A 16,660-nucleotide genomic window follows, 5' to 3' on the forward strand; every position below is an offset into this window, starting at 1 on the left:
GCCTCAGGGTCCCAATGAGGGTCCCCCCCCCTTGCAGGGAATTCAGCTCTGGCTCCCCTGAAACCTCCCCAGATAAGGCTTGATCCATTTACCTCTCTGGGATCCTGTGCAGGCTCAGTAGCAGCTCTTCATTCGGGTTAGGCAGAAATGGGCAAACCCTATCGCATCCGCTCTACTGCGCAGGCGCAAAAGGACTCTTGCCTGCGGATCGATCGGGTCTGGATATTTCCACCTTAACCCAAAGGAGCGGCTAGTGTGCCTGCGCAGGATCGCAGTAGGTAAATCTTTACCTCACCACACTTTGGCGGATCCAGGCAGGCTAGTGAAGGGACGGATGACGACGGGGGAAGCCTCATTAGGATCCAGGGGCTTCCCCTTCCCAAGGTAAGTAAGTATCCCCCAGAGGTTTTTTTTTTTTATAATTACAGATCCTCTTTAACCACTTAAGGACCACGTGATTTTCTTCTGATCGGTGCTGCGTGGACTCTCCAGCCCGCAGCACCGATCAGGAAATAGCCAGGGCGATCAGACTCCCCCCCCCCCCTTTTTTCCCCACTAGGGGGATGTCCTGCTGGGGGGGGTCTGATCGCCGCCGGCTGCCCGCACTTTCCGGGGGGAGGGGCTCTTCAAAGCCCCCCTCCGCAGCACTTTCCGCCCTCCCCGGCTTTCCCTCCCTCTCCCTTACCCTGTGAGCGGGGCAGGACGGAGTTCCGTCCTGCGCCGGATATGATAGGCTTCTGCCTATCAGATGCCGGCGATCCCCGGCCAATGAGAGGCCGGGGATCGCCGATCTACGTCACGGCGCTGCTGCGCAGCAGCGCCGTGTGATGTAAACAGCGGGGATTTCTTCCCCGGATGTTTACATTATGCGTGCAAGCCACGATCAGCGGCTCGCACACTGTTCACGGAGACAGTCTCCGTGAACTAGCATGGAAAGGCCGCTCGAGCGGCCGTTTCCATGCTATACCACTAACGACCCGCCGACGCCTATGGGCGTTAGGCGGTCGTTAAGTGGTTAATAGCAGTTGTGTTTATCTCCCATTTTAGAATCTGGTTGTTATGGACCCAAGTAATTATTAATATCTGGGAAACAGAAGTCGAATTTATGATTAAGGGGGAAGCAGTCCAGATGAATCCAGTGTAATAAGTGCCAAACTTTAGACCTAAAACCCTGGACAGGCCTCACCTTCTACTAGAGTGCTCACAGCCATAAGTGCATCTTCCTGTACCCCTCCTGATCCAGCTGTACTCTGGAACATGCGTAATAAAGAAGCCATTACCACATCCGATATCTGCAGTGCATCCTGGGGCTGCACCTTACGAAGCACATTCTGGAAAACAAAGTCAGACAAATGTGGTGAGCTGGACAATGCACTGACACTAACCTACTGTTCTTTATGAGCTGGTAAATGCCATATTTTTAGAAATATATAACACTCCAGACTAGAAGGGTCCTTTATGGCATAGTTCACCCTAAAATCACAAGCACTAAGCTCTTGTGAGAGATTTGACTTTTGTGGTTTTAAAACAATTGAGTTGTTTTTTTCCGATTTTGTGTGCGCAAACAGGTAGTGCGCTCTTTGACATGGAACTGAATTTCTTTTAAAGCAAATCTGCCTGACATGCTCACAAAAAAAATAATTGTGCTTTTAAAGCTGTGTGATGTTTCCGATACCTTGCATTGGAGCGCAATCGCCCAGAAAATGCAATTGAAAAGAAAGCTCATTGCTCATGTGAGAACACTCACATAGGATTTCATTACACAAGCGCTTTTGCAGCGCTTTTAAAACCGCTAGCAAAAACAACAAAAAACAGTGTAAACCTTTTTTTCACAATGCACAGCTATGGGAGTAAAAGAGCAACAAAAATGCAATAAAGGACAACTCCAATGAAAAATAGTAAGCAGTTAAAATGACAGAACTGACAGGTTTTGGAACAGTCCATCCCCTCATGAGGGATTCTCACGGTTTTCTTGGATTTCAAAAGCATTTCCTGAATGGCAGATACCAAGTCTAACTGCCAAAATCGTGTAACAGTGAAGGGAGGCTGGCATCTTACTATTTTGGCAAGTATACTGCCATTGAGGAAATGCTTCTAAAAATCAAAGAAAACCCTGAGAATCCCCCCATGAGATTGACTAGTCCAAAAGCTGTTGGTTCTGTCAGATTTGAACTGCTGTGTTTTTTTTTGCTGGAGTGGAGCTTTAAAGAGAACCAGAGACGAAGCACCCTCATGTATTTTACCATATATATCAATGGGAACATGACAGTAAATGCCTACTCTGCTCTTTCATTTTTCACTGCTCAGCTTGCTTATCAGCCCTGTTATCAGCCCTTGCTTTGCCCCATAATGATTATAGCAGAGTCAGTCTTCTGTGATGTCTTTTCAAGCCTGCCCTCTCGTGACTGCTTTCCTGCTATGTATCCTCGTAGCAGGAAAGCAGAGCCACGAGGGGGCAGGCTTGGGCTTGAAAAGACATCACAGAAGCCTGATTCTGCTACAATTACTGGGCAAAGTCAGACTGAATGCTCAGTCAGGGATTTTATCAGGGCTGATAAGCAAGCTGAGCAGTGAAAAATGAAACAAAGAGCAGAGTAGGCATTGACTCATGTTCCCATTGATATATATGGTAAAATACATGAGGGTTATTAGTCTCTGGTTCTTTTTAAGTGTAAAAGGGCCCTAAGACACACACCTAGGTTTAGAGGCTCAAAAAATAACCTAAAGCTGATCCATCTATAGTGGAGGGGCGTCTTATGGACCTTTAGCCTCCACTTCTGTCTCTAAGCAAAGGTGTCTAAGCTACACTAATCCCTGATGCACCCACCAGCTAAGCTGCACAGCACTGCACTAACACTACACTGTAAAGCACTAACACTACACTGCCACTTTGTACTGTACCTGATCCTGCCACCCCTCTCCTCATCACGCCGGGTCCTCTTCATCCCGTCTCTTCCTGCAGCAGCTCACCATACATCAATACACTGCAGCTGCCTGCAGCTATTCAGTTTTGGACGTGTAAGGACAGTAAGAAACCACTAAAGCAGAAAGACGAAGGAGCTGTACAGTGGCAGGCAGCTGCAGTGTACCAATATATGGCTAGCTGCTGCAGAAAGAAAAAGGGATAAGAGGGATGTGTCTACATAAAGAGGACCAGAGCAAGGGACAGAGGGATGAAGTTTTCGATGCGGTGCTCCCTGCACCACTTGCATCCATATATCCAGTATTTAAAGACGAGCACCCACCCCAGACTAGCTCAAGATTACCAAGAAGGATTCAACTAGCTAAAAATGCACCTCTGAGTTCATCATCTCAGTTGTGCTCATACACTACACATGATGATGGTCAGAATATCTTTAGCCCTTTGCAGCTTGCTTGAAAATGAGATAGAACACGTTGATAGGCATACAGTCCTTTAATCTCCCTCTAAATGTAATTGGCAAGGTATCTGCTAGGAAGTAACCATGTCAAGGAGCCCGGAGCCATTTCTACATGAAAATGTCAGAGGCTCTCTAGGAAGACTTCCTAAGACATTTGATGAAATGTGTGATTAACAGCATTTTTAGGACAGAAGAAAAATAAAAAAAACCTAAATATTAGTAATGACCTTTAAGTACAAGTGCCTTCAGAAAGTCATAATCAACAGAGTTGATCTGTGTGGTGCATGAACTGGTCATCCTTAGACACCGTACTCTGCTTATCTCCGGCGGCTGACAGTAGCTGAGGACACTTACCTGGAGAGTAGCACATAGGAGGGACTGCAAGTCGTTGAATTGTATCCTGTCTGATGTGCTCTGTATGTGGGACTGGAAAAGAGGTGGAAAAAATAAGAACACGTTTCTGGCTGTAAATCGGTTACGTCTCACGCAGCAGATGTTCACACTCCTACCTCCATCTGAAGCACTTGCTGTAGCCGCTCCATTATCACTAGTGTGGTTTTCTGCACAGCAGGATAGCAGTCCTTGGCACTGTTCTTGACTATTTCCATTAGGGCCTCGTAGGCAGCACTTCTTAGATTGTTCTGGTGTCCATCAGGTCTAAAGAACATGAGGAAAGACAAGCTGCTCAATTGCCACTTTGACAGAGTAAAAAGTTTACCTCCATTTTCATTTCCACTGAAACTGCTCTGTTATACAGTGATGGAAGTAATGGATTTTTGACTCATTAAAGAGACACTGAAGCGAGAATAAATCTCGCTTCAGTGCTTATATTCAGCAGGGGCATGTGTGCCCCTGCTAAAACACCGCTATCCCACGGCTGAACGGGGGGGTCCCTTCACCCCCCCCTCCCCCGCAAAATCTACGACCAACTTGGTGCTCGTCAGGCAGGGCTAACGGCTGCAGCCCTCCCTCTCAGTGCCGTCTATCAGCGGCGCACCGCCGCCTCTCCCCCGCCCCTCTGACCGAAGGTAGACTGAGAGGGGCGGGGGAGATACGCACTGACAGATGCGCGTGAGGCAGGGCTGCGGTCATTAGCCCTGCCTGAATGCGGAAGAGATCCCCGCAAAGAACGGAGGGGATTTAGGAGGTAAGGGACCCCCGTTTAGCTGCGGGATAGCGGCGTTTTAGCAGGGGCACACGTGCCCCTGCTGAATATAAGCACTAAAGCGAGATTTATTCTCGCTGCAGTGTCTCTTTAACTTGCATCACAAAAAATAGATTCATTTAGACAGCTTTTTGTGTTCTGGATCAGCAATTCACATGTAGCGAAGACAGTTTGAAGGGAAAAAAAAAAAAAAACGTTTCAGGCACCTCCTGATATCTATTAACCACTTGAGTACCAGCAGTCTCTGGCCCCTTAAAGACTAGAGCAGCTGGTACAAACATTGGAGCTCACAGACATTGCGCACGGACCCGTCGCTCTCACCTCTTGTGACACTCCCAACGCTGAAGTCCACTAGCTCAGCCGTCACTATGACAGCTGAACTTTGAGCCAGTCAGGTGCCGATTTTTATTGGATCCTGACACAGAGTCAATGTAAATGGATCACAGTGATAGAAGCCAATGAAATTGGCTCCTGGCCACCTCATGGAGCTCTGCCGTCATGGCGACAGAGTGCGAGGGTTGCAGCTGCAGGACAGTGTTGCAATCATTGGGGTAATTAAAATGTATGCCATGGCAGGGATAATAGGCCCCAACCAGGGCAAGGATTTGAATTAGCCTGGTACGGAAGCGATTAAAGGACTTACGAGGCCAACGGTGGAAAAAAAGTGAATTACCTGTATCGTCGTTTCAGGCACGGAGGACACTGTCCGCTCCCTCCGTGCTTATCCGCCGGGTCCCCCCGCTCATTATCCCCCCCTGGCCGGCTCCCGACCCCACGGCCCAGGTCGGGCTCTCTTGCCTCGCGAAAGATGGCCGCTTCCTCTGGCCGCGAGTGCGGCTGCGCAGCTCTAGGGCCAACCCCCCTGATTCACGCAAAATTCCCTTCCTGAGTGAATACTAAAGCTATAGCACAAACATTCAGTATGCCTTTAGCAATTCTCAACATATTTTGATATGCTCCAGGTGAGAGTTGTAAACTTTTGCTACCTGGTTACCACTCCAAATCTTCAACTCCGAATCAGGAATAACTGAGGTTAAGGTCAAGAATAACCAAGATTATAGAGAGTCTTCAGAAATTCATAATCAACACAGCTTAGATTCTGTGTGGTGCATGAACTTGTCATCATGAGACCGCAAGCCTTTAATATTTTGTTGCGTAGTATGCAAGGCCTTACAATGGAAGTGAACAGTCCAAAGCCTCTGAACCTGTACTCCCCTTCATTTGATAACTACATGCGTAAAGACAGCTCACCTGTCAGTGGTCTCCAGCAGCTTCTGCACAATGACCTCAAAAGAACTAGATAAGCAGTATGAAGCAGGCTCCTCCTGGTCATCTGTCACATCTGCAGCTTCATAAGCAGCCTCAGCCAAGCTGGAGAAGGCCTTAAATATAAGCAAAGCTGGAATAAGCACTCAAATGCAAGATTATCTAGGGAGTTTAAAGGAGAAAACTTTCCAGCACTACAATGGCATGAGTGCATCACCCATATTTACTGAAGGGGAGCAGTCACATGATCCCCACTATTGAAATCAATTTCCCCTGATCACTAAGTAGGCTTCCACTGCACTTCCAACACAGTTTCTTGTAGATAGTATTAACTGGCCAGACTCTCACATTAGGTTTACATCACAGTATGCAGAAACCGTACAGAATCTAAGGCACTGAAGTGTTCTATGCCTCCAGGGTCCGCTGCTACTGTGGATTGGAGTCAACACATTCACCTGATGAATGGCAATATTATTTACTGTCTGGAAATAGCATATACATTTTCCACAGTGGACATTGTAAAAGGGCCCATTGGAAAGTAAGAACACTTTCACAATATTCATTTAAGTGCACTGCAGCCAAATGCAGAGGACACAAACTTTAGGTGGGCAAACTACGGCCCACCAGGATGTTTCATCCAGCATGCCAATGCAGGGCCAGATTCAATGCCCCCCAAGGTGAACTGGAGTTGCTGTGCACTACGGACACTGTGCCAATTTGATGGGCCACAGCTCGCCTCCACGACGTGGGACTATATGAGTTATGGCAGAGCAGGGCTGCAGGAAAATGGTATCCGAAGCCCTGCACTGTAGACTATTTGCGCCTCCAGTGCAGTGCTCTTGGTGCAATTTTCCAGCAGCCGTGCTCTGCCTGTCAGCGTGAGACGGGTGAAGATCAGGGAGAGGCACTGGATGCAGAGAGTCACCTGCTAGATCAGTAGAATTTCAATGCATTAAGCGACAGTATCTTGGTGGTAGGAGGGGGTCACATCAATTAAAGGGGAACACTGCCTAATGTGTTTAAGGGGTGCCTTATTTGTGTATTTATGATTTAAAAAAAAAAACAAAAAAACTTGCTCGTGTATTTTGAAGATGGAAATTATGTCAAATGTGTGTATTTTGTGGGAACATTGGCACCTTACATGCATCTTGTGGGATGTACTGCCGCATTACGTGTATGTTATGTGAACATTGAATTTTGTGGGAAACATTGATATATTTGGTATATTTTGTGGGGTAATGCCACAATATGTGTAATTTGTGGAACACTGCGGAATTAGGCATCTTGCTGTCTGAAGGGGCACGCCTCCTCCCTGGCACCAAAGAGTACTGGCTGCTGCAATTTTTTTCTCTCTTGTGAAAAGGGGGGGGGGAATGGAGGAGGGAGGAAACTGCTAATTACCACTAGGGTCACTTTGCCTGTTTTGCGGTTTTGGGAGATTTCCACCAACATCCTGACATGGCCACAGCCATTTTTCACCAACACTCCTATTCTGTTCCGACCCTTCGGTAATCCTTGAGAACCCGATGTGACCCTCGAATCAAAGAGTTTGCCCACCCATGCCTTAAACCATCTACAGTGTAAGTGTTCAGGCAAGCAGAAAGCATACCAGGAACCCGTATTAAGCCATTAAGTGTATTAAAGCAAGACCCAACAGAAACTTACCCAGCACACATTAGTAGCCACTCTGGGTTCAGCCCCCAAGCCCTCAATGAGGCACTGAAGTAAAGGAACAAGGTAAACATCATTGATCGCTGCCTCTGGGAGTAGCTCACATATTCTGCCAACAGTCCAGGCAGTTGTGTCCCTCACCACCACACTGGGGTCCTTCATTAGTTCTATTAGAGTGGGCATTGCCTGCAGCATAGCAAGAAGAAGAAAAAAAGTTATCTTTCAGTGCAACACATTCCAGCCAGTACACTTCTACATTTTTGTTCTAGAGAATGCTTCATGTGGTCATAGAAACATATATAAATTATTATTCATAATTCAAACCTGGAAGGACCCAACAAAATCAGCTTGAATTAATCAAATTACAAAACTGGAAGTAGTTGATACAAAATGGCTTTTCTGTTTCACAGATTAGTTTCACAGATTACTAGTGCAGTCATAAATGTGTTATCCAGATTTTATGAAGTCATCTCTATTTTATTCCTACGTCTATACTGCAGTGTTTCACAGATGATGCATTCAAGTTCAAAGTGTACCAGAGACTGCTTCAACTAAACATTTGATACTTATCCAGGGCTTCTTCAAGTTCCATAAGCATGTCAGAGTCCCTTACCATCCTCCGGTTTTCTGTTCAGCCGCAATCAGCTCCGGTAACTGAGTCAGTCGGTCTTCTGCGCATGCGCTGGAGGTCTCTGGTTTACTTTAAGCTATCAATCCAAGTGCAGATCTACTATATTTTTTGGACAATAAGACTCACTTTTTCTCCTTCAAGAGTGAGTGAGTGAGAGATTCACAGCGTCTAATGCTGCGTACACACTGGCGACTATGGTCGTTTGAAACAGCTCATTAACGATCGTTCCACCGACAATCGGGGAAAGAACTTTACCCAACGATCATTAACACTAACGACAAAAGAACGACATCGGGAAGATGGAAATATCCAACCTGACGGATCATATCTACCGACAATCGTTACAAAACTATAGTGTGTACAGACATCGGCCCAGAACGATCGTTACAAGGGCCAATGCGCCTGCGTTGAATTCTGCCCAGCTTCAGTACTTCCTTTGTAGCGCGGCCGTAAAGATTGTTACATTGCTCATTTCAATTAAACTTTGTTTTCAAGTTAACAATCATATTTGTATCTAGTGTAACATATATATATATATATATATATACACACATACATACATACATACATACATACATACATACATACATACATACATATGCGCAACATTTCCTTCTGATCGTTCTTTTCTGCGAGAACTATTGTTAAAATGTGTATGATCGCTGCATCCCATCGTTGCATACCAATCTTTCAAATATCGTTCGTCTGGTAACTATTGTTCTTTGCAAACGATAGTTATCGCAAGTGTGTACGAAGCATTAGTCCAAATGCAGGGAGTTCCTGACTTGTTAACAACTGCTAATACAAACCTCCGATGCGCTGCAATGTCGGGGACTTCATGTACTGTATTAAAAAGACTTGACCAGCGCTGCAATCTCTTGTATGTCACTCCCACCAACACCACCTAATGGATAGCAAATCACCGAGTCAGGTGGACCACCAGTGACAATGGTCTTATGCGCATGCGGGGTATTATAAAGGATCCCCTCTCCTGCTGCAGTCACCATATCAGTGGGATCCCGCAGTAGATTCACTTAATGTTGTCCTCAAATGAAAAAATATATTTCATTTGAGGACAACATTCAGTGAATCTACCACGGGATCTCGCTGATATATGGTGACGGCAGCAGGAGTGGAGCTAAAGCTATAGGCGAGGAGAGCTTGTAAATGCCTTGCATGCGCATAAGATCATTGTCACTGGTGGTCCACCTGACTCGGTAAGTCACTCTCCATTAGGTGTTGGAGTGACATACAAGAGATTGCAGCGCTGGTCAAGTTGTTTTAATGTCGATTTTAAAAAAAGCAGTGCAGCAGAAGTCGCTATATTGGAACTTTATGTTTTAGACTGGTTAACACAATTTTTGTGCACTATTGATCTAGATGAAATGCCGTTTGAAGTAGCTGCTAACTCATCTGATTTTACGTGAAGTGTACTTTAACTTGTAAAAGCATCTTTCTAAAAGATCATTGTATAGAGATTGTGAATGGGAGCGCAGAGCTGAACCAGTGAAAAACTGGAACGGATTTTTTGATTTGACTCCCTGTACTGTGCCTATGCAGTGGACACGGGGACACAAAGGGGCATAGAGGACAGAGGCAGACACAAAAAGGAGGTAAAAGGGGGCATGAGGTACAAAGGGGGCATAAGAAAAAAGAAACATTTCTGGGTGCCCAGCAGTAACTTTTATACCAAATCACCACATTCAGAACGAGATGAAATTTTGTAATTTTAAAGTCTTCAGAAAGTCATAATCAACACAGCACTTCAGTGTGGTGCATGAACTTGTCATCCTTAGACCCAACGCACAAGCAGGGGAGGTAGTTAAAAAGGAGAGGCTCACCTGGATAACTAAAGGCTTCAGCTGGCTGGCTTCTGGTCCTTCTAAAATACATCCAAAAGCCATAACTGCAGCATCTCGGTAACGCCAGTCCAGGTTCTTAATGTGTTCTTTGATGAAGGGCAAGACATGAGGCACAATATCGTCCTCGCAGCAGGTGGCAAGTAACATGAGGCACACTCCAGCAGCCTTGCAAGGGTTCCAGTCATCATCGTCATCATTCTCATCCTGGAAGCGAAGACCAAGAAACAGATTCAAATTCAATTTGAGGTTTTAAAAGGGATGGGCACTCGTTAGAGCCCTAAGCAGGGCTGAAGGTCCGCTAGTCAAAAAAGCCTGTAACTAGACTAAGGTAATAATAGAAAACAGCCCAACAGCCATTTCGCAGCAACCCCAAATAAACCTCTTGAGCATTGTGGATGGTGCATCGTCTGCCTTCTACTGTTACATTAGAATACTGTTAACCACGTGTGCACACCACAGGAGGGTCCAACCATCTTGAAAGGTCTATTGGTGCCGACACTACAAGTTCTTCTGGTTCATAGTAACTAGACTAAGCTGGCGTTTTCATGCTTCAAATCCTCATTACAGAAGATGGAATTTCTGTTCACCTGTTTTGTGAGAGTCTGTGTTAGAATGGGAACAAGGTACTGCAACGCCCCCTTCGCATAGAACTTGCTGGTGTGTTCTGGAGGTCTCCCCTGTTCTGCTGCCTGAAGAGAAAAACAACGAATAGATGAGTTTGGGTAGTCCATAAAGTCTCTCAAGCAGGATCTTACATTGAAGAAATTAAATCACATGTGACATATGCAGTGCATTGATATATACAGTGTACAGTCTTACCATAGCAACTTTCAGTTGTTACATGTTAATACAGGAAGTACTAAATACATCAAACGGTTTCTAAAAGAATGCATAAACATAACTTCACCCCTTACGGCAGATGCTCATTTATCTAAGTTGGCACCATCAGCACCAAAGCTACACACACACACACACACACACACACTAAAAGGCATGTGGGAAAAAAATAAAAAAAAATAATAATAAAAAGCACTGGATATTATTGCTGCTAACAGAAGATCAGTAAAACTAATATTCTACTTCATTCCAATAGTAAAATATGGGTAACGTTTACCCATATTTTACTATGACCTAACCTAACTCTACTCACACAGAACCCTCCCTCTACCGACTCCTAATGCTGGTGATACACGGTACGTTTCTGTAGTGTATCGACCAGCTGATAATATTCAGCTAGCCCGATCAAGCCGCTCGACTCCCACCGGCGGACAATGGCAGGGAATCTAGCTCTGATAATGAAGCGCCGGTGGGGACGAGCGGCAATCGATCCATGCGCAGACGAGCGGGGGTCGATTCGGCGGCTAATCGGCTGCTGGATCGACCCGTGTATGCCCAGCATAAAACTCTTAACAGTATTAGAGACTGAGGATCAACAAGACAGCCAAGGAACTGGTATGGTTTGAAAAGAAAAATGGCAGCCTCTATAGCCCTCTCATCACAGTTGTCCTTTAAAGCAGTGTTTCCCAACCCTGTCCTGAAGGCCTACCAACACTGCATGTTTTGTGCAAATCCAGAGGTAGTTTATCAGCTCTGCTGAGACACCAATTACCCCACCTTTGATTGTGTATGGTTTTCTGCCCACCATGTACTGCTGGTTGAGGATAGTGTTGGGGACCTTTGCTTTAAAGTGAACCAGAGACAAAGCACCCTCATGTATTTTACCATATATATCAGTGAGAAACAGAAAACACCTACCCTGCTCTGTTTTATCCTTCACTGCTCAGCGTGCTTGTTATCAGCCTGATAAAAATTTCCAACTGAGCATTCAGTCTGGCTTTGCTCCGGAATCATTTTGGCATAGCAGAGCCAGAAGGGGGCAGGCTTGGGCTTGAAAAGACATCAAAGAAGACAGACTCAGCTATGATTCCTGAGCAAAGCCAGGCTGAGCAGAGTAGGTGTTTTCTCTAATGTTCCAACTGATATATATGGTAAAATACATGAGGGTGCTTTGTGTCTGGTTCACGTTAAAGAATCTCCCTTCCCCCTTCTATTAGCGGCAACAGGCGGAAATTTGGGCCCCCGGAGACTACCAATAAAATAGCAGGAACTGGGACTACACACTATGCAAATTGCAGCACTATGAAACCCCAGCACCTACTATTTTAATTGGGCGTCTAAAACTACTCTAACTGCGGCTTTTATCACTGCCGCAGATGACGGCACCCTTCTTTCCGCGGCACTACAGACACCCATTTTTTCCTTCTCAACCTTTAACATGCCCAATCAATTACCGCCCATTCAAGTTTCAGGTAGTTGAAAAATCTGTGTTGAGCAAGTGATCCGCAGCCACGTAGCATTTTACTGTTTTTCGGTACGTTATCAGTCTGATTTATTCTCAGAGGTCTCCAAAAATCCAATCAAAATACAGATAATGCAGTAGAAAAATAAAACCCAATTTATTTCTGATCAAGGTGTAATAGATTGTTTGCCATTCTGGGCCTCTCTTCAACAGTGTATGGCTCGCATAAGTCTTGTAAAAAAAAGAGCCCTGTAATTAATGTTCCTCAAAAACAAGTTCTAATTACATAAAGTATTATAGCTTCATCATGGTCAATTGCGTCAAACATCTAAAAATGACAGTCAGTACTTAGCAGCATTTTAGAAAGGACAACCTTCAAGCCACATTTACACATATAATCAGTGACGTCTAGGTAATTACTACCTTCCTCAAGCTATAAGTACTTGCTTTCACTACATAATGCTTGTTCCACTTGATAATGAGAGATGTAATACCTTTATTGCCATCAACTCACTAACAGATTAAAGTAAAAATGGAGTCTGCCATCTTTACTCAAGAGAACAGGTAAAAATGGTTTAAAAAAAAAGGAGCCATATAGGGAAATAAAAGTATCTGACAGGTTTCTGGACAACTAAATACAAAAGACGAGAGAAAATAACCCATTTTATGCATTTTAAAATATTGCACTGTGGGAGTTGTGGAATCAACGCTGAATCATTCCAACATCCCCCACAGCAGCATCTGTGTCAGCAGCACCCTAGACAACTTGCTGTGCTGCTTGCATGGCAGGATGGCAAATCTAATTCCCCCTCCCAGGAAACTCATATTAGCCAGAGCCATCTACTGTGCATGTACAGTGGTTTGCAAAAGTATTCAGCCCCATTTAAGTTTGCCACATTTTGTCATATTACTGTCAGAAACATGAATCAATTTTATTGGAATTCCATGTGAAAGACCAATACAAAGCGGTGTACCTGTGAAAAGTGGAACAAAAAAACTCACACGATTCCAAACATTTTTTACCAATAAATAACTTCAAAGCGGGGTGTGCATAATTATTCAGCCCCCTTTGGTCTGAGTGCAGTCAGTTGCCCATAGACATTGCCTGATGAGTGCTAATGATTAAAGAGTGCACCTGTGTGTAATCTAAGGTCAGTACAAATACAGCTGCTCTGTGATGGCCTCAGAAGTTGTCTAATGCTGGGCATACACGGTACGTTTTTGTACCGCTCAATCGAGCCGCTGATGGCTCGATTGATAAAATCCAACGTACCCGATCACCCGCTGGATCGATTCCGCGGGCAGAATAGAAGAAAACGAACAGAACGGGGACGAGCCGGAATCGAGCCAGCGGCTCGATTCAGCAGTACAAAACGTACTGTGTATGCCTAGCATGAGAATATTGGGAGCAACACCACCCTGAAGTCCAAAGAACATACCAGACAGGTCAGGGATAAAGTTATTGAAAAATTTAAAGCAGGCTTAGGCTACAAAAAGATTTCCAAAGCCTTGAACATCCCTTGGAGCCTGTTCAAGCGATCATTCAGAAATGGGAGTATGGCACAACTGTACACGTACCAAGTCAAGGCCGTCCACCTAAACTCACAGGCCGAACAAGGAGAGCGCTGATCAGAAATGCAGTCAAGAAGCCCATGGTGACTCTGGATGAGCTGCAGAGATCTACAGCTCAGGTGGTGGAATCTGTCCATACGACAACTATTAATTGTGCACTGCACAAAGTTGGCCTTTATGGAAGAGTAGCAAGAAGAAAGCCATTGTTAACAGAAAGGCATAAGAAGTCCTGTTTGCAGTTTGCCACAAGCAATGTGGGGGACACAGCAAACATGTGGAAGAAGGTGCTCTGGTCAGATGAGACCAAAATGGAACTTTTTGGCCAAAATGCAATGTGCTATGTGTGGCGGAAAACTAACACTGCACATCACTCTGAACACACCATCCCCACTGTCAAATATGGTGGAGGCGGCATCATGCTCTGGGGTGCTTCTCTTCAGCAGAGACAGGGAAGCTGGTCAGAGTTAATGGGAAGATGGATGGAGCCAAATACAGGGCAATCTTGGAAGAAAACCTCTTGGAGTCTGCAAGAGACTTGAGACTGGGGCGGATGTTCACCTTCCAGCAGGACAACGACCCTAAACATAAAGCCAGGGCAACAATGGAATGGGTTAAAACAAAACATATCCATGTGTTAGAATGGCCCAGTCAAAGTCCAGATCTAAATCCAATCGAGAATCTGTGGCAAGATCTGAAAAGTGCTGTTCACAATCGCTGTCCATCTAATCTGACTGAGCTGGAGCTGTTTGGCAAAGAAGAATGGGCAAGGATTTCAGTCTCTAGATGTGCAAAGCTGGTAGATACATACCCTAAAAGACTGGCAGCTGTAAATGCAGCAAAAAGGTGGTTCTACAAAGTATTGACTCAGGGGGCTGAATAATTACGCACACCCCACTTTGCAGTTTTGTTTTTTTAAATGTTTGGAATCATGTATGATTTTCGTTCCACTTCTCATCTGTACACCACTTTGTATTGGTTTTTCATGTGGAATTCCAATAAAATTGATTCATGTTTGTGGCAGTAATATGAATAAAATGTGGAAAACTTCAAAGGGGCCAAATACTTTTGCAAACCACTGTATCAATCCTTGACTTGCTCACTGCGCATCTCTGGAGAAATATTAATGTGTGCTGAACACCCCAAAATTAGACAATTTTAAGTTCCCCTAGGCTGGCACACTTTCTCTCCATTTTTAGATACAAGCATGCACAGTATAGGTTGTTACACTAAGCGTACACTGATAAAAGCACCAAGTCTGTGGTGACTATTGCTATCGTTACAGGGTTCAGAACTGACCCCCGATTCTACAAGTACATTTTCTAAATTATAAACGTAACACCTCTATTGAGCTTTGTAAACAGCGGCAGTTATAAGCTCAAATTTCAAAAACTGAAGCAAAATCTAACACGTACACTGCATTTTTATTCAGGACCCAATTTATGTTACTTTAATAACGACCAAGTACACAAATGATAAAATTTACTGTAATTTTATAATACATCTTATAGTGGTTACAAAATATGACTGGTAAAAACTATAAGCATCTTGATTCTGCTGTCTTCAGAAAGTCATGATCAACACAATATGTTCTGTGTGGTGCATGAACTTGTCATCCTTAGACAACATGATCTGATAAAAACAATGGGAGGCCACAATCACACAGTTCTAAACAATTCAAGAAAGAGTAAAATGTAAATGGTAGCGCTAAGTAATAGTAGCTCTGATGTTGCGGCCAGGCCTGCCCGTCAGTGCTTCTGGGATACAAGGCCATCCCACTGCCTCCAATAGGGGTGACCCTCCCCTACACTTTAGGTGGTACATCCCATCACGTGTAGCAAAAGCAGCGGTGCGTAAACAGAGGGGGAGAGACACCTGGCCAGTAGTCCACATGGTGCTGGGAACAAAGAAAAGCATGGGATTCCAATCTGCATGTGAATGTCCCATTTGGACCAGCACTCCATGTTTTTATCTCACTGCCAATCCTTCAGAGGATTGTGAATAGACGGCGATTTGCCATTGGAGGCAGTGGGGTGGCCTTATACCCAAGAAGTGCCGACAGGCCGGTCTAGCCGCAACAACTGGTGATTTGCTCTATGAAAGGGGGGGCCCTCACCTCAGAAATTTGATGAATCTTATGTATGAACTATTACTGAGCGCTGCCATTTACATTTTACATTGATTGAAGATATCCCACGTATCTGATTGGAGCGAACCGCCTGAATTACCAGGCTGCAGTGCATTTCATGAGATTGTTATATATAAGAACTTAGCACAAAAAGGTTCAGAACTGAGCACGGTTAACATTTGTAGGAATTCAAGAAAGTGAACCTATCAGATGTCATGTAGTGCCAGTCATCGGCTTTATGCAATTCTTACACTTCTGAGTAGAGCAGATGGATCCGCAAATGTACCTTGCAAGAGTGCCTCAAATTTCCTCAACCTTGGCCCAGCCTGTTTAACCCTCCAAAGAGAGCTTACTTCTCTGTACTAGCTCTTCTGACAAAAAAGGATTACACTACTTTTTGCAGTTACTGCACCCTTAACCTGGGAGTACAGTTATTAAGCATAGACAATTATAACTGCAATTAGCAGGAGAGAAGACTATGTCAGCCATTTCTACGCAGTTTAACAGGACCTCAATTACCTCAGTTGCTTCAATTGCCAGATCCATTTCCTCATCGCAAACGTTGGACCAGAACTCAATTCCCTGCAGCGCCACTTCATCAATATCGTTCTTCATTGCCTCCACAGTGATCTGCAGGACACAGGATGAGTCACACCATGCATTTCTCAAATTAAGAATCTGTTGCCGGC

The 16,660-nt window shown here is 44.7% G+C and overlaps 1 protein-coding gene across 1 annotated transcript in view; it reads right to left on the reverse strand.

The window, feature by feature from the left end:
• KPNB1 (karyopherin subunit beta 1) overlaps window positions 1-16,660 on the reverse strand; it is a 49,520-nt gene that overhangs the window by 10,599 nt on the left and 22,261 nt on the right. The window contains exons 8-15 of the mRNA XM_068263605.1: window positions 16,491-16,601; window positions 10,563-10,664; window positions 9,955-10,179; window positions 7,477-7,668; window positions 5,797-5,927; window positions 3,890-4,037; window positions 3,735-3,806; window positions 1,187-1,331 (exon numbers count right to left, since the gene is read on the reverse strand). Coding sequence (XP_068119706.1) covers window positions 1,187-1,331; window positions 3,735-3,806; window positions 3,890-4,037; window positions 5,797-5,927; window positions 7,477-7,668; window positions 9,955-10,179; window positions 10,563-10,664; window positions 16,491-16,601 — 1,126 coding nt within the window. The remainder of the gene's footprint in view (window positions 1-1,186; window positions 1,332-3,734; window positions 3,807-3,889; window positions 4,038-5,796; window positions 5,928-7,476; window positions 7,669-9,954; window positions 10,180-10,562; window positions 10,665-16,490; window positions 16,602-16,660) is intronic.

The sequence above is a fragment of the Hyperolius riggenbachi genome, chromosome 12 (assembly GCF_040937935.1).
Source record: "Hyperolius riggenbachi isolate aHypRig1 chromosome 12, aHypRig1.pri, whole genome shotgun sequence".
Classification (NCBI taxonomy): Eukaryota; Metazoa; Chordata; class Amphibia; order Anura; family Hyperoliidae; genus Hyperolius; species Hyperolius riggenbachi.